The sequence below is a fragment of the Watersipora subatra genome, chromosome 8 (genome assembly GCF_963576615.1).
Source record: "Watersipora subatra chromosome 8, tzWatSuba1.1, whole genome shotgun sequence".
Taxonomy (NCBI): Eukaryota; Metazoa; Bryozoa; class Gymnolaemata; order Cheilostomatida; family Watersiporidae; genus Watersipora; species Watersipora subatra.
The window spans coordinates 35,580,377-35,607,781 of record NC_088715.1 but is presented as its reverse complement, the minus strand read 5'-3'; the positions used below and the strand labels follow the sequence as shown (position 1 = coordinate 35,607,781).

General features: G+C 32.6%; 2 protein-coding genes across 3 annotated transcripts in view; both read right to left on the bottom strand.

Annotated features, from left to right (window-relative positions):
- LOC137401410 (uncharacterized) overlaps positions 1 to 27,405 on the bottom strand; it is a 388,865-nt gene that overhangs the window by 221,247 nt on the left and 140,213 nt on the right. The gene's annotated exons all lie outside the window — the stretch shown is intronic.
- Positions 25,628 to 27,405, bottom strand: part of LOC137401977 (latrophilin receptor-like protein A) — a 29,440-nt gene continuing 27,662 nt past the window's right edge. For both annotated transcript variants that reach the window (XM_068088446.1, XM_068088447.1), the window contains one exon: positions 25,628 to 25,869. In XM_068088446.1, coding sequence (XP_067944547.1) covers positions 25,814 to 25,869 — 56 coding nt within the window. In that variant the 3' untranslated portion in view covers positions 25,628 to 25,813. The remainder of the gene's footprint in view (positions 25,870 to 27,405) is intronic.

The window sequence follows — 27,405 nt, the reverse complement described above, 5'->3', positions numbered from 1 at the left end:
GGCATCTCTACTATATATAAGTTGTCTCCCCTATTACATTGAATGGATGGAAATATCTGCTCAATCCCTGGTCTCCTATCAGAGGCCTGGGTGTTGGAGCACCCGTCTCAACGTCTTCCGTTCCTAATAGTGCGCCTTTCTGAAATTAATATTTGTGTTGACTAGTGTATATACATACATGTGCATAATTGGTAACTAAAAGTTGTTCACAGTCAATTAAATCTTTTTTCTTTATAGCTATTGCTTTATTTTTTGTGAGCTAGAATTTTTTCTTCTTATTTTCTTCGTTTTTTTTTTTTGCATAGTTTATCTTCTTTCTTATTAAACAAGTTTGTATAAAAAAATTACCTTGTTCCCACCGTATGCCGTTCTGTTAACAGTTGTTAGTTCTGAGAGATCTATATCAGCACAATAATAAGATTTTTATAATGTGACTCCGCTAACTTGCATCAAACCCGTATTAACAACGCAATAAAGTTCTAACTTTCTATAATGCAATAACGGCTAACACTCGATGAATGAGTGAAACGCGTCTTAGAGAATTTGCTTTACAGTAATTAGGCATTGTGCCAAACTGCTAGTACATAACTACATAAGCATTTCTGTACACTCTCTGATGATTATATTCCCTGCTAAAGCTTTACCGGGACTACATCTGAGGTGTTACCCTTATTTTGCAGAAGCTGATAGAAACATATCTCAAGCCACCGACAGTATATTTTATTCTATTTGCAATTATCAACATTGTTCAACTAGCAAACAGGATTCAGAATATTGTTGATAAGAAACCTATGTTTGTCCTCAGCATCTTCCATATAATCAGTATCAGTCTTTATGGTAAGTATAGGTTATTTCTGTGTGTTATGCTCGTAGTAAGTACAAGTGAAGAGGAAAGTTGGAGTGTTAGAAACATACTCACTAGGAGAGCATAGAAACCAACCAAAAGAAAACAATAATAGAATATTCTATAGGCACATGATCGGTTTCATCAATTTTAAGTTTCACTCTTTTATGTTCAATATGCAAAAAAGTTAACATAATTTCCTTAAGTTTCACATTAATTTACTGCAGCAATTAAACTTCAGTTTAATTGTAAATATTTTAGTTCCAATATTTTAGTATCCAATATATTGAGTATAGTATATATTAGTCGATAATTGCTAATGTATAACATAAAGCAGCAATCACCTGTCTCAACCAATAAACTTAACAAAAATCTTTAGCTAATTTTGATACACTTAGAGACGACTTACGAGATTCTTCGTTTAGTTAATTGTTGTGTAAGCAACATTTTCTCATAAACTATTGTTTTTGTTATACTTACTATTTGTTTTGGTATAGACAGCATATTGGTCATTAAATTGCTCTTTAATATAGCCAGATACTTACAATGGTGCTATGTTTACATAGAGTTGACATGGGTGTCACCTCTATGTTTACATAGAGGTGACATGATAAGACACCATTGAAAGCTTTGAAAAACTATTGACTGAACTATTCCATGTCCTACCAACTGCTAGAAATAAAGTTTAATAAACTAAAATGACTCGTTGTTAGTTAGTCGCACTCTTCTGTTGTAAGAGTATGAATCTTGAAAACAATTTTGAGATAGTTCTGTTGTTATAAAAATTGTGACAAGCATCTTGGCTGCTCAAATTTTGGTTTACAAATGAACTTACGCAAAATCTTTGTAAGTTTTATCAGAGACTTATAGTATTTTTTATTATTTGCAATTGTTTTTGATGTTTAAAGTAATTTTAGCACCAGGATGTTTCAAGGTTAAAATAGATAAAACTTGATCACAGTAAAACCACTCAGATCAAATGAAAGTGTGATTATGATGTCTATAGTTACAAAGAGACAAACAGAATAAAAAAGCATAACACTTCAACTTGAAAGCAATAGCCGATATTAACTATTGCAACGATACCAACTAGTGATGTCATTTTGCAAGTATTTTTCTTCTGAGCGTTTGAATCGCGATCAATGTTGATTTTAATCTTAAAACATTCTGGCGATCATATCACCTTAAACAGAATTGCAAATGATAAAAATATTGATATTTTCTGATAAAATCTACAACAGTTTTGTATAAGTTCAACTTCGACTCACACTCTTGAGGAGTGGAAGACAACTTCAGTGCAGATATGTTTGGCCATGCACTACAATGACTACATGAAGCAAAGGTGCACAGAACCCAATGCTAAGAGTAAAACACTTGCTTGTTTTTCTTCTAATAAATAAAGCTTGAAACACCCAGCTCTAGGCAGAAGTTTGTGGTAAGCTGAGAGGCTTGTGTTCTATTAAAGTCACACTTGCTGATTTGTTGAACATCAACATCAACCTTGGAGCTTTGAAAAATACTTGAAGTAGAACTTAGTAGTGTAAACACCGGGGCCACTTAATTCCATTTTAAAAAGTAACTTTTTTGCTATGAAATATTAAATGGTGCCTTTTCATCATGACAAGTTTATGATTATTGCTGTCAAAAATGTTAGCAAAGTCACACGATAAATTTAAAATTTAATAATTGCTGTTCACAGGGTTTCTAATTGTGGTAAGAAGCTGTCAGGTGTTGCGGAATGCATTGAACTATTGTTTTACGTGACATTTGGGTTATCATAATACTAGCAAGTACATATTTGGCCAGAAAAACATACTGAAATTTGTCACTTTTAGTTTGAAGCACGTGCTGTACTCTAAAACTCCGATATAAGAGACACAACTAAAAAGATTGTGTTTGTTGTTGAAATAGTCCAAATACCAAAGCATTTACCAAAACCCTCAAACCACACATGTTGTTCTTGATATCGAATCTGTGTCTAATAACTTGGTGTAAAACCCACCAACTCACACATTCATACCTATTATTGGCACTTCTCAATCCATATATGGAGTGTTATTACAGTAGAAGCTAGTATACCATGTATCTCCTACAACGTAAATCCTATGTAACGTAAATAATTTATGTAAAGTTTTTGTTTCGTACAACGCAAAGAACTTTATATAACGTAAAGTGTCAAGTCGGTAAAAATTCTTTAACTCGAATTGGCTATCGACAATCTCGTAGTTAGCCTTACAAATATTGCTTTCCTTCTTGCTGCACTTGAAAGAAAAACGCCTCATAGGGCTTTCCCTATAACGTACATGTATATAAGCTAGCACCCAAGCAATACAGTTCGCCCCTACAGACCATCAGGTGTGTCGACAAAGCACAGATAGTAAGTAGCTATACAGTAATTCAAAAATACATGTACATGTATATGTATATGTATGTACTTAAAGACAATCTATTGAGATGCAGGAGATAGAGTGTAGATTTACTAAGCTAAAAGCCTCTAGTTTTGCTTTCGTCGAAGCAATCTTTTCTATTCTTTTATCCTAATCTCAAACACCGTTCTTAATACATTGTACATATAGTGAAATATATATTTCTGTTCTAGTTTGTTTTAGCCATGTAAAATACTTCGCATTATTTTTTCTTTGCAGAATAGACTTGACTTTCAAGGAAAAAAAGAAAAGAACTTATGTAAATTGACATTGAAGATGAGCACCCCCTTAACTTGCTGTAAAATTACTGTAATCTTGAACTATAAACCAAGTGAAGTTGATAAGAAAAAGTAGAAATTGTGTCAATACAAACCCTTCAAACTGCAGTTACTCTACAGTTTTTACATTAAAAAGTGATGTCTAGTTTTCTTTTGGAAAGGCCAAAGGAATGAGATTAGGAATGTATTTTACTGTTCATATAACACAAAAAACCCTATATAATGTAAACATTCCCTGAACGAAATATTTACGTTGTTGGAGCGTCTACCGTATTTAGTATCACATTAGCTTAAGTCTCTAACATAAAAACGACTCACCCTTTTTAACAATGCTCTCCAATTTTCATAATGAAGCTAGTCTCAAAGGCTATAACTTATCTTATATCCTATACACATGTGTACACAACTTCCAAGAGCTAAACTCATGTTTCATGTTATTGATCTTATGTAACATAAAGTGAAGCTTTCTGACTTACCAGGAGCCAGATAGCCAGATTAATCCGTTTGCATACCTATGAAACATCCTATGTTTGCGCTGTTCATTATATCTGTCACAATGTACCAACATTTTTTCTCAAGTGCTGTGCTTGTACTGATGACCTCCTCGTGTCTTTTTGCGCTCTGAAATATTGCTTCTGGTTCAGTGCCAGGATCTTTAGGTTTGAAGCCATGTATCTATTATCTGCACTGGGTGGTACGGTTTCTTGCCTCAAAAACCACCAGTTTAAAAGCTCAGGCTAGTATTGACTAACTACTCCCACTGCATAGAGTTAGATAGGGTTAATGTTAAAATCGCTAATATCATTGCGTATAGAGCATTACTACAATGCGTGCGGGAGTAACTATATACATACTACAGCAACTAATGATGCGTAGCTTCATGTCTAGGATGAAGCACACATACATTTTCCTCAAGTTCCTGTTGAATTGCTGTTAGCATAGCCTCCACTCTTTTTAAAGCTACTAAGATGATGGACATGGAGACCACCACAAACTATACTGAACAATCTTACTGTGGGCTAGAAGAAGGGCAATGCGTGAGTACAGTGTAAGGCTACCGCTTTTGTGATAAATTTATTACAAATTAAAAACTAATATTTGAAACTGAACTAATATTTTATTACGCTATTATATTATTATTTTTTCATGCTATTATACTGTATTTACATTTTCTTATATTATTACAACCTATTAACCATTTCGTGGTGTTATTACATTATGTTAATATTTGGTCATGTTATTATTCGGTATTAACATTTGGTCATATCATTTTTCTGATAATAGGCCTACTTGCTGTTGTTGAAGGGAATATTTTAATACAAATAAACAGAATACAAAAGAGGGCAAGCACATTCTGTAAGCCTGACAATTTACATTGTAGTTGTCATAAAAACTACATGACAGTAGTACCAGATCACCAATTTTGAACAGGAATAGTAAAGGTATTTAAAAATGAAATTTTGCATTATTTAAGATAAAAACAACTTTTGTAATATGGAAAAAACTAGAGGCAACATTGGAAGAAATTTTGGTTAATAAAGAGTCTCTTTTAGGTCAAGTTAGATATACTTAGGGTTACAATGACATATATTTGGATTATTAAACTTTATTAATTTGACCGATGAACTTTTCATTTGCCTAGCGCATAACATATATTAACCTTTTTCTTTACAAATATGAATGGCTCTAGAAGCCTTAAACCATACAGTCCTGGCATTTGTTAAGCGAAGCAGCAGGTTAAAAACGCAAAATTTGCTGAAGTTAACATATTCCAAAAAACTGAACTGTCGCGCAATTCGATGGGAAGGAATGGTAACCATAGAAACAGATTTCTCTCATTAAGTGATTACTAGTAATGCTTCCCAAACATTGTAATGATGAATGTATACAATGTGTTCAACTACAAAGAAGTTTGCAAAAAAGGGTAAAACATTGATAGCTGTCACGTGTGTGTTAAATAGACTTACTTCTTACCACTTGTAGAGCTTATGTAACTGGGTTTAATATATGTCAAATTAAACAGTTCTATACAAAATGTCGTCTGAGAAAGCTCAAGCCTCTTTATCTGATAGTTACATGTTATTCTTGTTTTTTAGGATATTATCCGGCAAATCAAAGAAGGAATTCTGGGAGTGACGATCATTGTCACTGTTGGAACTATTATTTGCATCATTCTACTTGGGAAATACAAGCTATTCATAGAGGTAAACAAAAGACAGTTTTATTGCAGACTCTATCATACATTGAGTAGATAAATCTAATCTTTCCTGTTGAGATGAATCTAATGAAATAAGAACTTTTTAAGAGCATCACTTTGATTATTGTAGTGACCAACAATAATCAACATTTCTAGAAAAGAAATATAGTTTAATTAAGTAATGATAAAATGCATTTTTGGAAATCACTAAACAATTGTGATTCAGATATGAGAAAGTGAACAGTTTATTTTAATTGCAAAAAGTAAGAAACATACATTAAAAATCTCCAAGTTCTAGCTCATATCATAGCTTCTTAGGGTTGTCTGACTTTATAAAGTTGATATCACGACACTTTGAATAATGCAATCGCCTTAAAACTCTGTGTGTTTACTTTGAGGTAATTTAAGAGTTGCATACTTAGTATTCATTAAATGCGTGCATGGCAGCGTTTGTAAAACTATGTACACCTCAGAAACTTTTGAGGCAAGTGCTACATGATGTTGGAAGCTCACGCTACACCTGAGAGGTATCAGTTTTCTAGTAGCCTGTTAAGATAAAACCACCTTTACTAGACTAATGCAATGTTTGCATTCAGACCAATTTTTAAGAATACATTTCTATGAACTGATGGTTGATCACAAGAAGACAAAGTACCAATTCTTTATTCTCTACAAGTTAAGTTTTATTTGCTGGATGCTTGTTAGCATTTTGTTGATTTTTAACATCAAGAAAAGAACACCTTCGGACATCGTGCTTTAGGATTTTAAAGTTTAGAACTTGATCTAGCACGATGAAACGTTGTGTTATTCATCAAAATGGTAATAATATATTTTTGAGTTGTATAAGTGAACTAGCTGTGCTACCCGGCTTAAATATCAGCTTATAAACAATGACAGATAATGAGAGTTGCCTGCCCCTTGCTATTAGCCTGGCACACTGCTAATGGATAATTCGAGTGAGTTTACTAATAAGAGTTACCAGCTTCTTATGACGTAACGCCATAACTTTGCATCGTGACCAAAAGCAGTAGCCTACTTGCTCTCATATAGCGACATATATTGCCTAATGAGTTCATCAAGCTTGTGTAGCTGAATTGGCAAGTGTTCTATGCTTTGTGTGCTGTATGTTAAAGGTGGACTTGCAACAAAATTCTCATTACAGTTATTTGGCATCAAAAGATTCACCGTGACATACTCTGCTGTATTATAGGTATAAAATATGTGGAAATGTGATGACAATTGCTCTTAAAAGCTCAAAAACGAACAGTTACTCGCCACCATCACAAAATTGCCGTAGATTAGAATCTTTTGCCAAAACGGCTTAAATGGGACGTAATTGAACAAGGTGGCTTCTGTTTACATTTTCATGCAACCTCATTCGCCAAAATATTTTCACAAATATACTTCACACATTCAATAAAACCATGTCTATTGTCCTTACTCGTCGATTTCATCATCATTGTAATGCTGTCACTTTGAGCACTGATATTTTAAAACCTACCATAAACATTTGTTTAATTTTTTAACTTTACTTCGAAGGAGTGCATATCCTTTTCTGATAAACATGACGAGCCTGTTGGTCACCTATAATAGTCAAAAAATGTTGCAAAATTATTTGCACTGTTTGGCAGGAAGTATGGGTCACATTATCAGGTTGCAACTAGACGATTAGACCGAGCAGAAACAAAACTGTAAAGTAGCGAGCATCTATATTTGATACGGGCTCTTTGGTAAAACCCAAATGTTTGTCATAAACTAGTGCTACGAGATATTGAGCCTTTTATTGGCCTTTCAATTCATGTAAGAACATCACGTGTCAAAACAATAACCAAATGGATTAACTACGTCAGAGAAATAAATTGATTCCAATCTACGGCGGTTTCGTAATGGCTGTGATTAACCATTCGTTTTTGAGCTTTTAAGAGCTTGTACTCACATTTCCACATATTTTGCACCTTCAACACAGCAAAGTAAGACATGGTGAATCTTTTGATATCAAATAATTGTAATGTGAATTTTGTTGCAAGTCAACCTTGAACATAGAACACAAAAATTCTTTGAAAAGATATCCATATTGAAACTATCAGTAATTGGTGTAACATTTTCCTGTAGGATTACAGATATTTTGTCTTTTTTATTGGTGAGAGTTCTCTAAAAGTCTGTGAAATGTGACTCTGCGGACAGAGTGTAGTGGTAACACGTCGTTCAGTCATGTTCCTTGTCACTCTTTAGTCAGCAAATTAAGGTACATCCAAACTGTCTCATTTCTATAGACCAAAAGCACCAATCTCTGAAGTAGCAATGAATAATGATAACTTAGTGAGTGGTCGTCTTTGCTTGCTGACGGAGGTATACTCAGGATGAATAATTTTTGTTTATTGTCAGCCAGTCCATCAAGAAACCTACTGGAATTAGCAACAGGTGGTAGAGCTTGAGAGTGGTTTGTTTTCATGGGCATTTCAAAAAAGTTTAGAGTTTATAGCAGCTGTTAGTTTTCTCTCCAGTTTCATAAGCTGACCACAAACATGTCGGAAGTTTGTGTTGACCAGAGAAAATGTTACTGAAATGTTTGCTGCAGAATTTTTGGTTTTGTGCCAAGAATGCCTAAAGCTAGTCTGTAAAGTATACTGAAATGGCTTGTTGCGGTAGTGAAACACAAACTTTAGCAATAAGTAGTGATGGTCCCTTTTTCGACCGGTATGAACCTTTTTTTAAATTTGAATTTTCAAGGCTGGCAGTTTAAAGCTTTTCTTATTTATCATTTTATAGCTGGAACTGCTCGTTCATAGACATCTTGATAATAAAATTTCAATTTTGCAACTAACAGTTTCATTACCAGTGATTTCATTATTAACAGTTTCGTTACCAGTAGTTTCGTTACTAGTAGTTTCGTTACCAGTAGTTTCGTTACTAGTAGTATCATTACTAGTAGTTTCATTACTAGTAGTTTCGTTACTAGTAGTTTCATTACTAGTAGTTTCGTTACTAGTAGTTTCATTACTAGTAGTTTCATTACTAGTAGTTTCATTACTAGTAGTTTCATTACTAGTAGTTTTGTTACTAGTAGTTTCATTATTAGTAGTTTCGTTACTAGTAGTTTCATTACTAGTAGTTTCATTACTAGTAGTTTCATTACTAGTAGTTTCATTACTAGTAGTTTCATTACTAGTAGTTTCATTACTGGTAGTTTCATTACTAATGTAGTAATTGGTAGTACTTTACTAGTAATTGTAATAACTGTAATTTCTAGTACTTGTCAATTTGTGAATATCCACTTAGACACATATCATATTTGTTGCTTGACAATTTTTAATTTGTGATTTGTCAATTACATGTGGTTCACTTGTAGAATCAGCAGAGACATGGTATTGTAAGTTTTTTTTTCTAGTCCTATAGCTAGTAAGGAGCGTATAGTGTTTATCACAAAGTGTCCTCTCTAATAAGAATGTATAAGTAAATTATTATACCTGGCAGCTAAGAGTAGGCTTTAAAAATCACATAGTTTCACTCTTGAGTTTTTATTAACTTGTCTGTTATTGTGACTTGTCCACTGATGTGGCAGAACTTACCGTAAAAGTTTTTTGCATTCGCACATTATTTTTTTCGTACTGCTAGTTAGAATGCTTCAATGTTCCTTTTAGGTATTTAATGTTGAAATAGTCTATAGTATTGAGAACATAACATCATCAAGGTCAAACCAGTGTGTGGGACGAGTCGTGGATGTGAACAAACGCTAATAGCTTACCTATAAATGTTTGAAAGGAATTTAAAGCATGTTCCACCTTATTTATGTATTCTAATGCTTAACAGACGTCTGGCAAAGGGCATCTAAGCTAAGTTTTGGTTGCCATAGCAACATGATAACATTTATTTAAACTGTTGTAGCTTACCATTTTACTACCTGACTTTTCTAAAGGTTTTATCAGTTCTGGTGAGTTTCTTATCATATCCAACGAAGGTTGTCACTAACCTTTCTTTGCGGGTCACTTGATGAGTATCTACCAATATTTGCTGTCATAATCTGTTAAAGAATGAAATCGTATTTGTAGCGAATCATCTGCCATCTGGTAGTATCCAGTCTGCTCTCAGCTATTGTCACTACATCAGTAAGTGCGCTTATATTCTAGTAAGAGTTGCTACATAATCCTTACTTATCTCTTTCTAATTATCAAAACATTTTAAGAATTAAACAGTTTAACTATTTTTAATTTTTAAGAGCTATTAAACACTAATTTTCTTAATTTAGAAAAGCGGATACACAAAGTTTCCTGTTTATCTCGGCAGTGTAAGTAAGGCTGATACTTCTATTTTCCTTTTTTGATAATTAGTAAATAGGTGAAGTTGTTACAAACTCACAGTGGTGTAGTGATAACAGTGGTGTAGTGATAACAGTGGTGTAGTGATAACACTCGGGACTACTAGCTGCCCTGCTAAGGGGTAGTAAGCAGATATAATTTGACTCCGAAACATGGCAGCCGTGTTGTAAATACATGTACATGTAGTGATGGCACATGATATAAACACACTGAAATTCACTTACTACTGATAACTATTAAACATTAGATTCTGATAAGTTTTATCAAACTAAAGTGTTGAACTAAGTAAAGATTTCTTGCTTTTTTCTTGATTTATGAGTGCCTTTTCCTGAAGTTCTCTAGCTACAATCAGCTAGAATATAACTAAGATTATCTAAGAGTTAGCTAAATATAGCTAACTCTTAGAAAATATATTCCAAACTCTGAAACACTTTAAATAAAAAAATGTAGGCCTATTTGCTCGCATGATTTCTGTTTGGTCCTATCAATGCACAACATTGCAGATTCTAAAGTAACCTGAACAGGGCCTAAATGACATACAGAATGAGACTGAAGTTGTGTCAATAACAAGACATACCAAATGCAATGATCAATGTATCATTTAAGCTCTATTGCCATTTTTATAGCATTTTTTATTTAAGCGAGTATAACCACACTGTATAATATGTATACAGTGTGGTTATACTTCCTTATACACAATATAACCACACTATATGCTATGTATTCAGTGTGGTTGTATCTGCTTATGCACAATTATTTAGAAACGCCTTAAAGCAGTCAATTGGTGCAGGTGTTAGACTGTCGGTCTACCAAGCTGAATGTCACAAATTGGATTTTCGTTAAAATTGATCTTTTATCACAACTTTTAACCCTGGCTTCGGACAAACACACAAACAGACAGACACTACTGTTGGAATAGTCAAAATAGGCTTGTTTTACTTTATTTAAGAAATATAAAATATTTTTAAGCATAAACCTTGCTAAAGAAAAAGTTAAAAAAATCCATTTAAATTCACATTGAAGGTGTGTGCTCTACCTGACCTAACGATAAACTAATGTGATCCTTAACTTAAACCAAAGGAAAATAATAAAAAAGAAAAGTTGTCGATGCAAGCCAGTAACACCACAGTTACTGTACAGTAACACCACAGTTATTGTACAGTAACACCACAGTTACTGTACAGTCAATAAATTAAAAAGTTGGGATGAATTTTTTTTTATTTGAAGGGACAAAGGGGTGAGTTTGGAACAATGTTAGAATGAATTAGGCAATTTACATGTATTCTACTGTTCATATTATTTGCATTTCCTCTGAAGGAAACTACCCTAGAATGAATTATTCACATTGTAGGAACGTCTACTGTAGCATAGTTTGAGGTGTAGTACATAGCTGATCAAAAGGTGAATCACAGGTCACTGGGTGTACTTAATTCACTGTGCAATATTATAAAAGTTTTCAACTCGATGTTCTGAGTTTATCTTCTATTGCTTATTGCAAGGGTAAAAAACTATCAGCAGGCTACAATTTAAAACAGGAAGAATTTGAGAAATTTTGAAAAGCAGCATAGAAACTATTTACTTTAAAAAAATAAAAATGGTTGTGCATAAACAATCCAATAAGCATTTATTTTTCCATGCATTATATTATAATATAATAAAATGCATAATAATCTTATAATATCATAATACTATAAGAAGCTGCTTTGCTAAACACTAACTTAGTAAAGAAAACTAATAATGTATGTGTTTAGTTCTAACATAAAGGAACCAGGAAAACACAAGGTTTAGCATTTTCATTATTTTGTTTAAAAAATTTGTACTTTTAATACTACACTTGTTATTACTTTCTCTTTTTATTACGTTCAGATTGGGATATGCCATGTAACTGACCTGTAACAAGAAATATGTACTGTCGCTTTTACAAAACAAATTAGGTTTTTCTGGCTTAGTTCCAAGCTTCTTAAGTAGAGTTTTGTATCTACTTCAAACTTTATTCATAATGATCGAATTCGTAGTAACAGTCATTAGTACTTACTCAGTATTCTCCATGCAGCGGAAGAACAATTTCATGAATTTTAGTGGATTTTTAGAGTGATGGAAAACCTGAAAGAGAAGGGCAAGTTCTGTGCGTGGTTCAGGCGTTCTTCATTCAAGTCTTTGGTAAGTAGAGAACCGAGCAATTGAAGATATATAAGATATGAATTTCATGGAAGCAGCTGTGGTCTGTTAGATTATATTTAACTGGTGTAAGAAGGAAGAGGGTTAGTTTTATATAACTCCTTTCTCTGGTGTTTCATTTTTATGATAAGTTGTTTTCTGCAGCTTATGGTTTTAATGTTTATTTATCATAAGAGCAGAAGTATTTTTATGTAAACATCCAAGATTAAAGTTTTAAACAAACTACTACGACAACTACTACTTTTACAACAAATGTCATAAATTAATATTTTCGATGAATTTCGTTTTTATAACTTTATTTTAATTTCTTACATTAATTAGAAACTATGTAAATTGAGAAGGTGTACATGTAGTCTATAACCATTCATGCTCTTACTATTTATGAGCTTTAGCAGAATAAACGCAATTACACTCTATTTTAAAGTTTAAAATGAATCTAAACAAAGATTTAAAATGCTTCCAAACGTAATGAAATATTTCATTACATTTAACGAAAGGAAAAGCATAACTAAAACTTGAACTAACTCAAGAAAAGCTTCTTAATGAGAACTGGGAACTCTGAACATGTGAAGATATCTTCATAGATGCGAAAAAAAACACTTTTTAGAGACAGCTTACCAAAAATCCATCAATAACAATTTCACAATATCAGTCCATCTAACACTTCTCTCGATGTATGATATCTACTCACAATACGAACAACAAAGTGTTTTAAATCTACTCCAAAAAATTAAAAATTTAGTTTAATTTTTATAATTATTTTTTTGCAAATTATCTTTTAGAGTAAGTATTTACTCTTATTTATATTAATAGCAGCGAAGTTTAGTGTAAATACTCTGGGATGAAATTTTAAATAGACCAGCACTAATACTAATACTACCATAGACATAACCAAGGTGCTGTAATAAACCAGCACTAATACTAATACTACCATAGACATAACCAAGGTGCTGTAATAAACCAGCACTAATACTAATACTACTATAGACATAACCAAGGTGCTGTAATAAACCAGCACTAATACTAATACTACTATAGACATAACCAAGGTGCTGTAATAAACCAGCACTAATACTAATACTACTATAGACATAACCAAGGTGCTGTAATAAACCAGCACTAATACTAATACTACTATAGACATAACCAAGGTGCTGTAATAAACCAGCACTAATACTAATACTACTATAGACATAACCAAGGTGCTGTAATAAACCAGCACTAATACTAATACTACTATAATAGACATAACCAAGGTGCTGTAATAAACCAGCACTAATACTAATACTACTATAGACATAACCAAGGTGCTGTAATAAACCAGCACTAATACTAATACTACTATAGACATAACCAAGGTGCTGTAATAAACCAGCACTAATACTAATACTACTATAGACATAACCAAGGTGCTGTAATAACCTATTCTGTTGACAATATAGAAATCTATTTCTGAAGTGCTAAAAATTTGTTTTTGCAGATTTTGCTGAGTTCTTGTGGTGTCTCAACTTTACCATATTTCTCTGGATATTAATCTTCAAGGAGAGGGACACATCTAATTACGAATGGTAAGATGTAAAGTGCTTCTAGCTGTTTTACTTTTTATATCTTAAAATAAAAACATACTAATTTGAATAAACTGAGTTTTAGTTTCTTTAGGTAAGCACTCTGATGGTAGGCAGGCTAGATAACTCTTCTATCATCATTAGCTAGAGTTCCTTTAGGTAAGCAGTCTGATGGTAGTCAGGGTAGATAACTCTTCTATCATCATTAGCTAGAGTTGCTTTAGGTGAACAGTCTGATGGTAGGCAGGGTAGATAACTCTTCTATCATCATTAGCTAGAGTTGCTTTAGGTGAACAGTCTGATGGTAGGCAGGGTAGATAACTCTTCTATCATCATTAGCTAGAGTTGCTTTAGGTGAAGAGTCCGCTGGTAGACAGGGTAGATAACTTTTCTATCATCATTAGCTAGAGTTGCCTTAGGTAAGCACTCTGATGGTAGGCAGGGTAGATAACTCTTCTATCATCATTAGCTAGAGTTGCTTTAGGTGAACAGTCTGATAGTAAACCAGGGTAGATAACTCTTCTATCATCATTAGCTAGAGTTGCTTTAGGTAAGCACTCTGATGGTAGGCAGAGTAGATAACTCTTCTATCATCATTAGCTAGAGTTGCTTTAGGTGAACAGTCTGATAGTAAACCAGGGTAGATAACTCTTCTATCATCATTAGCTAGAGTTGCTTTAGGTGAACAGTCTGCTGGTAGGCAGGGTAGATAACTCTTCTATTATCATTAGCTAGAGTTGCTTTAGGTGAACAGTCTGCTGGTAGGTAGGGTAGATAACTCTTCTATCATCATTAGCTAGAGTTGCTTTAGGTAAGCACTCTGGTGGTAGGCAGGGTAGATAACTTTTCTATCCTGACAAAGTTTAGCGTCTATAGAGTCAGCTAGTAAAATACAAGAACCCAATTTTTAGTTGAAAGCTTAGCATAGTATAAACAGATTATTTGTACTTGTGATGGATGCATTTCCATTTAGAGTGAGATATACTTCCAACTATTAGTATATCACATAAGAGTTCGAGAATTCACCAAATGTATCTTTGCTATATTAAATGCCTGTCTATCTAAAGGTCTGTCTAAAGTCTGTCCACGCTCAAAGCGTTAAGAAAAATATTTCTCTATACAGAAATTGCATTCGGGTTTTCAAGTTGTGCAGCCAAGCACACTACCAAGTGCATCACCAGACTATTTTGCAGCATCTAGGAATATTTGTGCACTTAGTTATTAGACATGATGGTCTCTTATGGTGCACAGGACTATACTAATGTAGCAGCTGTAATAACAAGTAGTATTAGGAAGTCTGAGATTTTAACACTTGATATTGTCATTATTTTCTTGCTTTCACTTGTTTTGTTATACTTCCTTTTTGTGATAAAACTAGAATTTTTTTCCTACATGTGTATAAAAAGAAATTTTTAGCAATTAATTCACTACAGACATTTCCCATGTTGTGATTGTTTAGTAAATGTAGATGTCACAATTTCAGAGGTAACTTCAGTAAAAGTAAAGTCTATCAAGCTCAAGGTAGGTTTGCTACAGTGAGATACGTTGCCATGCTTGGGCTGTTCCATTCACAGTATAACTACCTCATTAATTCATAGAGGATAATTTGACATTGAAGCCCATTACTTTCATTGGCGTTTCCTCACTCAGATGAAATGAGGCGAGAGATTATCACCTCAACTCATGTCATTACTTTACAGCTAAATACCAACTGGATCAAATAAACACTATTGACCCTCGTTTAGAAGAATTTATTAGGCAACATATCCCAGTAGATAGTTATAGATGCGCATGGTTAACCTTCTGCCTAACAACAATATTATGTCTTCGAATTTCATCTCACTTTATCTTCCTCCTTTTGTGTTGACATACTTTTACTCTTACCTGCTACTCTCTGATTTAAGTAATGCTTTGAATATTTGATAGATACAAACTTGACTCAATACTCTATGCAACAGCAGACAACTCTAAACGTATCTCATCAGGTTAGCTAATGTACTTACAGGTAAACTGTGTTAAAATAGACCAATAGGAGTTGTAGGTGCTTTGAATTAGCCAATTGTCTGTTTTAAAAAGTATGCCTATATGTAGGTCTATTTCCTATTAGAACCCCTTATATATGTAGCACTATATACTATACACTATATTATATAGTGAATATATACTTTAAAAAATTTAGGCTGTAAAATACAAAGATATTTAAGCTGTGTATAAATTTAAAAATAGTAACAAAGATTAGCTAACTCTATAATGGTAAATCATGTGCGAAGATTTGTGTTCACGCAAAGTAATGCAAGCATTTTGTTTTACCGAATATTACATAGGATACTCTTTTAAACCTACCTTTTGGTTTTGGAATATATTTATAAATCACATTAAATTATATATCTCTATCCTGAGTGACGAGCAAAAAACAAACAATGGGATTTATTAACACCTTTCAACTTTGCAAGTGATTTACATAAATGACTCCAATAGACAAGTGATTTACATGAATGACTCCAATAGACAAGTGATTTACATGAATGACTCCAATAGACAAGTGTTTCTTTCATTTAATAGTTTTCTAAAATTTTGCTAAAAATTGTTATAAACCGATTATCAATTGTTTGAATGCAGCTACATTTTAACTATGCCCAAATTTATTTAAACGTATTTTATATCCAGACTCACAGGATCCGCTTTAATGAAGGTTGACTGTATTAAGTAAACACAGTAGTTCACGAGTATTTATCTACCCTATACAATAACAGACAACTCCAGAAGCAGAATATCAGATTAAATACTTACTGAGTAGACTCAGCTAATTTATGAGTAGTTATACGATGGCAGATGGCTCCTATATTATTATCATATTAAATTATCTATTTACCAATTAAACTCAGCTAGTTTATGATTATTCATCTACTTTCAGGTTGTACACCCTACTTACATGGATAGTAAACTTGGTACTTGCCTGCATCCCTTTTGGCTTTAAAGGAGCCTATGGACCAGCATCAGCGCCATTCTGTTGGATTAGTAAAGACCACCAGATACTAAGATACGTTGTGTAAGATAATGCTAATCATTACATATATGTATAACATAATCCCTGCTATAATCTTTAAATCATTAGCTCAGTATAATCTCTAATCATAACATCTAAGTATAACTTAATTTGTACTCTTATCTTTAATCACTAATCACTAGTCACTGTATTAGTTCAGTTGAGTCTCTTATTTTTACATAATAGCTGAACTGTCATTGCTGACTATTACAGTCCATGATTACATGTTACCAAGCAACACCACCTTCTAGTATTTAATATTTGTATTTCTAGTTTTTAAACAACAGGTTCAACGTCGTATTTCTTCTATACTTCTTAGGTAGTCAAGTCACAGTCAACTTAATTTTTACTCTCAACTTTGAAGATACAATCACTAGCCAAGTTGAATACTTTATTTTTACATAATAGCTGAATTGACATTGATGACTCCCGCAGTCCATGATTACATGTTACCAAGCAACACCACCTTTTAGTATTTAATATTTGTTGCTAAGACAATATAAATCAACACATGTAAATCTCAATGCATGGCTTGTGACATGTGACTGGTTCAACTTTGTATTTCTTTCATACCTCTTAGACTAGTCAAGTCACAGTACATACACTTGATTTGTATAACTCTATATCTTTCAGGTATTGGATTCCAGGATTGGCAGGGCTGGTAATGATGGTCATTGCATTCATTTCCATGATATTTCGTGCTCGCAAAAGACTTCAAGCATTTCAAGGTTCTTGTAGCTCATCTAGTTTCACAACATCAAGGAAAAATGTAAGCAAGTCATCATTTATTTCAGGAAGTAATGAGTTATAGTATTTTCGTCTACTGCATCATCAAGTTCCCTTTATTATTTATACTGATTTTGAGTTATTCTGAAACACAATTATTGAATATTACTTATTGAGAGAGTTCATTATAGGTTATTTTTGCTTCAGTGGAATAGAGCGACAATCTCAAAAATCAATTTACAAGATTGAAGACAAAAGCAATTTATTGGAGGCGATTCTATGTACTGAAAATTTGAAATGTAATGTAAAAAAAAGTCAAATATTTTACCTAATACATCAATTCAGTCCTGATTTGTTAAACTACATAATTTTATCTAAAACCAATGACTTTGGAATTTCTTAGCGGTTTTCCCATGCTAATCATTGATTGGCTAGCAGATCATACTTATCATAAATGATTGGTTGATTAAATCTTTAAGAAATATGTTTCATTTTTAAGTTTCTTTTACTCAACTTACACTAGCAATAAGTAAAAGTTAAGAATATTGCTGATAATAAAACAATTTTATTGGTCTGAATTCCTTTCGTATTTATAAAAACAGCTCCACAAATTAGTTTACAAAGTAACAGCTGTTTTCATTGTATTTCTAATAAGCAACCTGAAAAAAGTTGAGTTTTCTTAGAAATTTTTGGTGCATTAGTATCATAACTAACAAACCTGACTATTTTACAACTCATTTCAGTTATCTGATCCTATAAAAAAAGCAAACAACTCCGTAACTCATACAACTACTAGTTAGGTGAGCTAATTTGTGCTATTTTTGGTTGAAATTGAATTTCAATGTATGTGGTATTACACTGGGATTGTGAGAAGTGTATAAAATAGGCCTGTTACAATTTGCTAAGTCAAAATGTAATTAGTTACTGCAAAACCTCAAAGCACCATAGTGCTGTATTTTACAATCCTTTTCTTTTAGTGGCATTCTATTAGAGGTGACGTTCAATTAAAGGGTGGCGCTTTGTTTTTCTACTTGCTGGTCAGAGTTTTGGGAAGGTAAATTTAACCCTTCACGAACGAAGCACCACTAATGTTGCCTATATTTTGTGCCCTTTTTGAAATGGAGCAACATTAATGCCATCTGTCTCAGAGTTTTTGCTAAATAATTTTTTATATATGTTGAATTATCACGTCAAGTTAAACAAAGAACTACTGTGAGTGAAACATACTAGACGGAATCAATTAATTTCAGTGGTGCTGCTTTCAAAGTTTTTGAAACAAAACCGAAACCTTTTTTGAGTTTGAAAACTGACTTTGAAACCTCATAACAACGGCTGCCATTATGTTGTAAGCAGTTCCTAGAAAGTATTTTCATTGTTCATCAAAAAAGGTTTTAAAATCTTCAGATCTGGTTGTGAACCAGGTTATGAACAAATCTAATGACAATAGGTTAGATTTAGACCTTAGTGTTTTCAAATCAAATTTCTGATAATTGTAACAATCAATCATCTCAAGCACACCTTCCCTAAACAATGGCAACCATTACAGCAACAATGAAATAATTTATTGTTATTGATGTAATCTAGTCATTATTAGTACCGTTTTGTAGAAAATTATTTTCTGATCAATTTCTATTATGGATACATAAAGATCGAACATAATGAATGTCAAAGTGGTTGTCTGTTAGGAGTGGCGTTCAACTAAAGGGTAACACTGTATTTTTCAACACTTCCCATATGGTAGCATTCTATTAAAAGTAGCATTAAAAAGTGGCACTCAAATATTGGTTTTACCATACGCCTTACAAACACTTTTTGATTATTAGGTTTCATTTATTATTTATCTTTCACCAGCTACTTAAATGTCTGAGGATCTGCTAAGGTGAAATCAGGTTTTTCATCTTACATAATATTTTCTCAAAGCTATAGTTGCGTATCGTAGTATCTTCAGTTGCTTTCTTCTTTCTAAAATGTAAATCTGTAAGATCTGGTAAGGTAAAACTTGGTTGTTTAGCATTTTACAAAATTTGTATCAAAGTTATAGTCACATTTTCAGCTATGATTTCTTGCCCAAAAAAAATTAATAGAGTTACTGATGGTGCCTGTTTTCTATGTAAAACAATGAGGATGTCTTCATTAAGCCTGTCCTTAGATATGACTAATGAAAAGCTAGCCATGACTTAGTGGTATAGAGACCTTGACCTACAAATATGAGAGTCGAGTTAATTCCCAGGACAGTCCACTAGCGGTGACAGGAATGGCATCCAACATTAAACCATTCCTACTACTGGACACGTCTTCAGTTGTTGAAGGTTCGCAGCCACCACACTCAGACATGTCCAACTACAATCATAGAGTTACTGCTTGTGTAACAATCATAGAGTTACTGCTTGTGTGACAATGTTCTTAAAGCAAACACCGACAGCCTCTGCTTTCAGCAAGTAAAGCGCAAGTAATAAAATGCTATAAAACCGAATCGCAACTGCGACTAACAATTTATTTCATTACTAAACAAAGGTTCTTGATTATTTTTATTTTGTAGATGCTGATTGAGACATATCTCAAGCCTCTGACAGCATATTTTATCTTTTTCTTAGTAATCAATCTTGTTCAAATAGCGAACAGGATACAGAACATTGTAGGCCAGAACCCTCTGTTCTACTTCACCATTTTTCATATGGTTAGCATTAGTCTCTATGGTAAGTACCAGAAGACTTCTTTGTTAGTAAGTTTTTAGTCATTGAACAATGTAAACTTCACACATAACTTTTATAACCAGGCAAAAGCGGATGTAATAGTAGAAATCCCATTTGCATAACTGAACATAATTTGATCACAATTATAAGGAACGTATAATTTTCTCCAGTCCCGTGATTAATATCTAGTCCTGTGTCAATATTAAGTTCTGTGTTGGTATATGTGGGCAAGTTACCACACTTCTTTTTGTGGTATGGAAAATATTTCAGTTTCAGAATTTTTATCAAACCTGTTTGGTAGAACATTTATTCTCATATGATTAAGTATTTAGGCAGTGAGAGCAGAAGGTTTCTATATAGTGGTAAAATACCATCATTCGTAGAAGTTCCACTTTCTGTTTATTCATGTACTCAAATCTGTTCTTCAGTCATACCATTGATGAGCTCACACAGAGGCCTCTTATGCCTACTTTCTTTACCTGATGTTACTATTAGCTACTAAATTGTTTAATACACCGACTGGCAGAGATGTTTATAAGGCTATGAAAAATGACTCAATTAATTTTATTTCTCACCAAAAAATTAGCAATTCAATTCCTAATTCTTTTGTATCACATGTTGTGTGAAAATCAATTCAATTCAAAATTCATAGCAAAACATCACAGTTCTCAATTCTTTAACTATCCTAACTTCATTGACTCGATTCAATTCAGTTCTTCCAAATAAACAAAATCAGTTCTTCAATTCTTACCAAAATTGACCTATGACAATATATCAAAATAAAAAATGCCCCACTATTACTAATTGCGCTACACACATATTAGCTCAATCTATTGACTGTTCGTATAGCAAATATCAACTATTTCACTTGGGATATCATTGCTTTTTCATTGCTTTTTTGAATGAACTCAAGTCATGCCTATTTTTTTTTGCTGGCATACATTCGATGTTTTTGTTGTGAAAGCAGAGTTTACCTCAAATAACTTAAATTTGAAATTCTTTAAAATTAGCAAAAAACTATGCACAATAATCAATGCACTTGAAAAAAACGAAATATGTAACATTTTTGTAGTTTAGTGAAACCGACTGCGAAAAAAAAGCGCTGTTGTTTTTCAAGTTGGACCAAAACGAAGATGCACGTTATCTAATGAATAAATGTAGTAGCAAAACATATCATTGGTCTACAGTTGAAAAATTTTACTAGCAGAAACACATTTAGGTTGCTGTTTACAATATTACTTTCATTCATTCTAACCAAAAATTAAAAAAAATTAAACTACAATTTATGCTGTTTCATGAGTAAAGGAAAAACTATGCAACTGGATCGTTTTTGGCGCAATAATAACCTAACTTCTTAAATTTATTGCGGCAAAGTTTTCAAGAGAATCTGTGTTATATGTTTCTAAATAAAGCAGTATTAAAAATGTCAGTATTTAGCTGATATACATGTAAAGTTTATTTAAAACGATTTGTAAACAATTTGTTTGTTTTTAAAAACAATAACAGAGAATCCTGACTCCTATAATTTTAGTTTAAATTGATAAAATAGTTAATGAATCCCCATCACTTCTCATAACAGAAGTTGGTTTTTTAGGCATGGCTCTTTGTATCCTATTCTTTGCTGCTAATGGAAAGCAGGCTTTCAAGCCAGAGAAGTTTAAACAGGGAACTTTGGAGCTTATAGAAAATTTGAAACGCTGCAGGAAACCAGGTAAAATCTAACAGCAAAACCCTTTAGATCTCACACATTTGAGTCAAAGTTTACTAAGACAAGTTTACTAAAAATAAACACGTTCCCTTGGAGTTGAATTCATGTAAAAGTGACGATTGTTTACTCTTGTAATATGTTTTATTTAAAAAAAACATAAGACGATAATCTATTTGATTAGTTTTATTTTCTGTTTGTTAGTAAATTACTTTGATCAACTTTTGAGCTTTGAATTCAACCATTGATTTTGCTAAGACCAAAACAAAAAAACTTTTTATATTCTATGATAATTAGGCAACTCAAAATATTGCAAAAGTTATTCGATGTTGTCTTTTCATACTTTTAAGTGAGAAGATAAGTCAAAACATTTTTGTAATAATTTTTTACATTTGTTGGGCCTTGCAGTTTGCTCGTCATTTATGTTTTGTTCAAATTTTACATTTAAAAATTCAATCAGCAATACAGTTTATAAAATGTTTAAGAGTTATATATTATATCAAACACTCAAGTTGCTTTTACAAATCTGTTTTTCATAATTTTTTATAATAAGTGTCACTAACATTTAAAATGTGAATGCATATACACAAACTAGAATAGCTAATGATGCACTAAAACTGTTGGTAAAAATTATAATACACAAGATTATTAACTCAAATGCAGTTGAAAGTTTAAAACAAGGTGTAAACCAGACATTAAGACAATGATGAAAGATTTGAATTCAACGAAATACAGAGACTTCAGATTCGACTACACAGTAGGCTTCAGGTCTTAAAAGTGATCAGACTCCAGCTACAGGTTCAGCCTGAGTTACTGCACCGAGTTACTGCTGAGAAGGGTAGAGGGTTACTGCCCTGATTTACTGCTGAGAAGGGTAGAGGGTTACTGCCCCGAGTTACTGCTAAGGAGGGTAGAGAGTTACTGCCCTGAGTTATTGCTATGAAGTGTAGAGGGTTACTGCCCTGAGTTACTGCTGAGAAGGGTAGAGAGTTTCTGCCCTGAGTTACTGCTGAGAAGGGTTGAGGGTTACTGCCCCGAGTTACTGAGAACAACTCTAAATCTAAGTCTGTCTTTTCAAAGCTGCTGCTAAACTAGAAAGCTGTGGTTAAGAATTAAGAAACATTTTATCTACTTTGGCACAACTCAGAACTAATAAACTATTTTACTTTTTTACAGCTAGAGTCGCTCCTTATCAAGTTGAACCAACAGAAGTTGAGCGCTCAGAGGTTTAGAATTGCTTCTAGCCGATCAGGACGTTATGCAAGATATAATTGTTTTATTTTCTTTCACCTTGTATTTCATCTTTTTTATGCTCATGAACCCACTGAGTAAAGCTCACTCAGTATGTAAACAAGTTCTGCTTAAAATGTTGTACGAGAATTGTTTTCCAAAAAATCCACAATTTAGCAAAATAGGACTTATTTCCGACCAGATAATATTAACACAGCAGCCTGCAATCGACAATTTGCATGTACTGGATATATTTTAACTTTGCAAATGTTGCTACTCATGTTGTTCTTCTTGCTATTATAGCTATCAGTTAGTCCTTTGTACCCGCTGATACATCATAGACATTGATTATTGTTACTATATTATGAGTAATCTATCATTCCTTAAGTCTATGTTAGTTCTTTCAAGTCCAACCTGTTGACAATGCATATTGAGAATCTATGGGTTTGTCTATTGGTTAGCTATTAAATATATAGATATTATATTAATTGCTGTATTGATACTTTTGATATTAAGGTATATTTTTTGTAATGCTTGTTGCATAATTATACAAACTATTACAATTCATTTGATTTCTTGATGCTTACTTTGTAAATTATTTTTACATATACACATATATATATATATTATAAAAGACATATAATATATATATATATAGTATATGTGGTTTACACTGTATATATATATATATATATATATATATATATATATATATATATATGTACAGTCAAACATGGATAACTCGAACTTCAAGGGACCGAGCAAAAGTGTTCGAATTATCAGAGCGTTCAAGTTATCAGAGCACTGTCACAAGTCCATATATTTACTTATTTATTAGTAGATACATGTACATATACAAACTATAATATAAATCAAAAGCACAAATGGCTTGTTTCAAATTAAATGCTTCTAATGTAAAGTTTAAAACGTTTTCATGAAAAAGTATAGAGATTTTTCTATCACTTGAGATTGGTTTGTTGTTTGAGGTGATGTTATTGCCAGGACGTTTTTCAGATTGACATTGGCAAAACTTGATCGTTGTTGAAATGCTCAAAAGAAAAGACATTTTTTTCTTTTGGGGTTTTACCCACGATCAATTTTGCCGTTTTTTCTTAAAGTTTATGCAGATTACCTTACTTTACCTGGGATTCGTTAAGAGCAACACTCCGAGGCTGTTCAATTAGAAGTTTTACGAGGTTTTATGGTACATTCTATATCACTCACGCTTTTTTAATAGATACTTATTGAATGTACACACGTATTCTGTGTTTAGGTCAAACGATGAATAGTTTTTTGTAGCTCAGACAGCGTATACGTTTAATTACAACAATTTTTAAGACGTTTTAAACATTCAACATTCCGACGTTGATTCAACACGGAATCAACGTCGGAAAACTATTCATCACGGGCTAGCCGTGTCACGCACTCAAGGATTTTCGCCACGCACATACAAAACAACATGCGATTTTTGTTTTGTATGTGCGTGGCGAAAATCCTTGCGCGCGTGACCCGGCTAGCCCGTGCTATTCATCGTATCGCAGTATAAATCAAATTTCACCAAACTTTTAGAAAAGTCGTTGACAAAAATATTTTGCCGATGGTGGTAATAACGACGCTTATGAATTACGAAAAGATGAAGTTTACCTCTATGGCTTTGAATAAAGTGATTTTCTAAAGCGATAACAACCGTTTCGGAAGCCGTTGGGCAAAAAAAAGTTCGAATTAACAGTGTTGAGTTCGAGTTATCTATAGCAATTTATCATTACGCGGGAACGGACCAAAGAAACAGTTCGAATTAACCATGTGTTCGAGCTATCCGTGGACGAGTTATCCATGTTTGGCTGTATATCATTCACAGATTTGTTGTTATATATATATATATATATATATATATATATATAAAACAACAAATCTGTGAATTAACTATATTTTATAGTGACTAGTGACGACTCAAAACAGTGTACAGTTTAAATGGAAACTGACGAACTTGAAGTTTAGTCGAAGCTGATCTAATTAGCAAAACGTCATTTAGATTAGGTAAAGATATGTTATAAAGCTTTCACGGGCTGTCAGAACCCACACTTACACACTTATTGCCCAAGTTTCAAGTACTTGAATACTTTGGCTCATCGAGAGTAAACTAATGCTGTTTTCTGTAGCTGGTCTGAGCTAGCAAACAAAATTGGAGTTTCTGGCATGATAATTGAGTGAAAGTTTTTTCCAAAAAGAAAGCAAACAAAAGGCAAATAAATAAGTTTTAATTTTATGTGGACTAATTGATTATAAATTTCTTAATGTAGTACTCCTTTTTACTTAGTGGGAATATGAATGACCTCATGGAGATGGCTAAAAACACTTTCCTAGCCGCTGAACCTTATTTGCATTCTTTTGCATGTTTGATAGAAAGGCACTGGGTAGATGTATATACATTCTTACAGAAGCAGAAATACAAGGGTAAAAACATCAGGTAGATATACACATGTATATATATATATATATATATACAATTTCAAAGAAGTAGAAGTACAAGAGATAAAAACACTGAGTAGATGTATAAACAATATTAAAGGAGTAAAAGTACAAGAGAAAAAAAAACACTGGGTAGATTTTCAGGCAAAGGTTCCAGTTAATTCTGTTGGTTCGACTTGGTACGGTGCCACTCTTGCTGCAAATGATACAGATTCAAACAGTTCAGATAGATATGAGATATGCTACAAGAATTAACAAGAGCTCTAGGTCTAAAACTGAAATTTTTATTCTAACAGCATCCTTAGACAACCGTAGAGCTCTTTGAACTGTCTGTCATCTTCTTGGTCTGTTGCTGTTCAAGTTTAGACTAAGTTGATACTACTACTTGGGATCACAGCGCACTATTAGAATTATCTGCGTGATTAAATATAACGTTTCATTAATTTCTTGACTTTCTTAATCTTTTTACCTTTAACAAGAACGAATATAATTAAATGAGAGTTTTACTAATTTCTACACTAACTAGCAGTTGGGTGAATCGATATTTGAAAAAAATCAGTTGATATGTTTTAGTACATTTAATGAGAACTTTTTGATGAATTATTAAAATATCCACAATAATATTTTAAGTTGATCTTTCACACTTTGAAAAACAAAGGTAAATGAAAAAGAAAAAAGAAAGAGAAGAACGCACTAATTTATTGAAACTACATAAATAGTTGATATCTAGCTTACTGATGAAATGATAACATTCAAGCACTGTTAGCAATCTTTAGCTTGTAAAATTAATTTTCAAGAACATATAAACAAGGTTGAGTATATTGAGAGACCTTATACATTGATATGCTTTCCAAAAGTAAACATTTAGTTGGTGTCTTGCATCAATGAAACTGCGTTGTTTTGGAAAACAAAATTATTTCACAATGGTCTGTTGTATTGAAGTGTCTGACTATTTTGGTATCTCTATTGCCTTTTCTGTTTTTTTCTCTCTATATATTTTTATATACATGTATGATAATTGGAGACGGAAAGGGCATACATCTGATTGTAAATACTCAGTTAAACTAGAAAATGAGACCACAAAATCTTATTATCGAAGCTAAACTAATGTGACCAAATGGAACCAAATTATTTAATACCGAATATTATCTCAGTATTAACTGATTTTTCATTCTGCTTAAAATGCCTTTTCTTTTGGTTTTCTAACCTTCTACATATTTGGCTCTATTGAATAATACTCAATGCACAATGCACAAATAAACTTAAAATGGCTTGAACAAAAATATATTTTTGAAAAATATCAAAAAGTAAAATGTGAACACTGTTACATTTTATTTTAACATTTTAATTGTTTTAAAACTAAAAGTATTAAAAACTCTCTAAAACTATTGAGAGCAGGAGATCTACAATTGGCAAGTAAATTTTAATAAATGATGTAACAACCCATACTAGAAACAGCAGCTGCTTTAATAAAACAAGTTCTTTTATTCCCGCACTCTCATCACCCTAAGGTAGACTCTCATCGCCCTAATATAGAATCTCATCACCCTAAGATAGACTCTCATCACCCTAAGATAGACTCTCATCACCCTAAGATAGACTCTCATCACCCTAAGATAGACTCTCATCACCTTAAGATAGACTCACTTCTAAGATGACTGCAAATTTTACTTTAATTAAACTAATATATCGTCTAATAGAGAAAGTAATATTAATTTTAATGTTTAACATC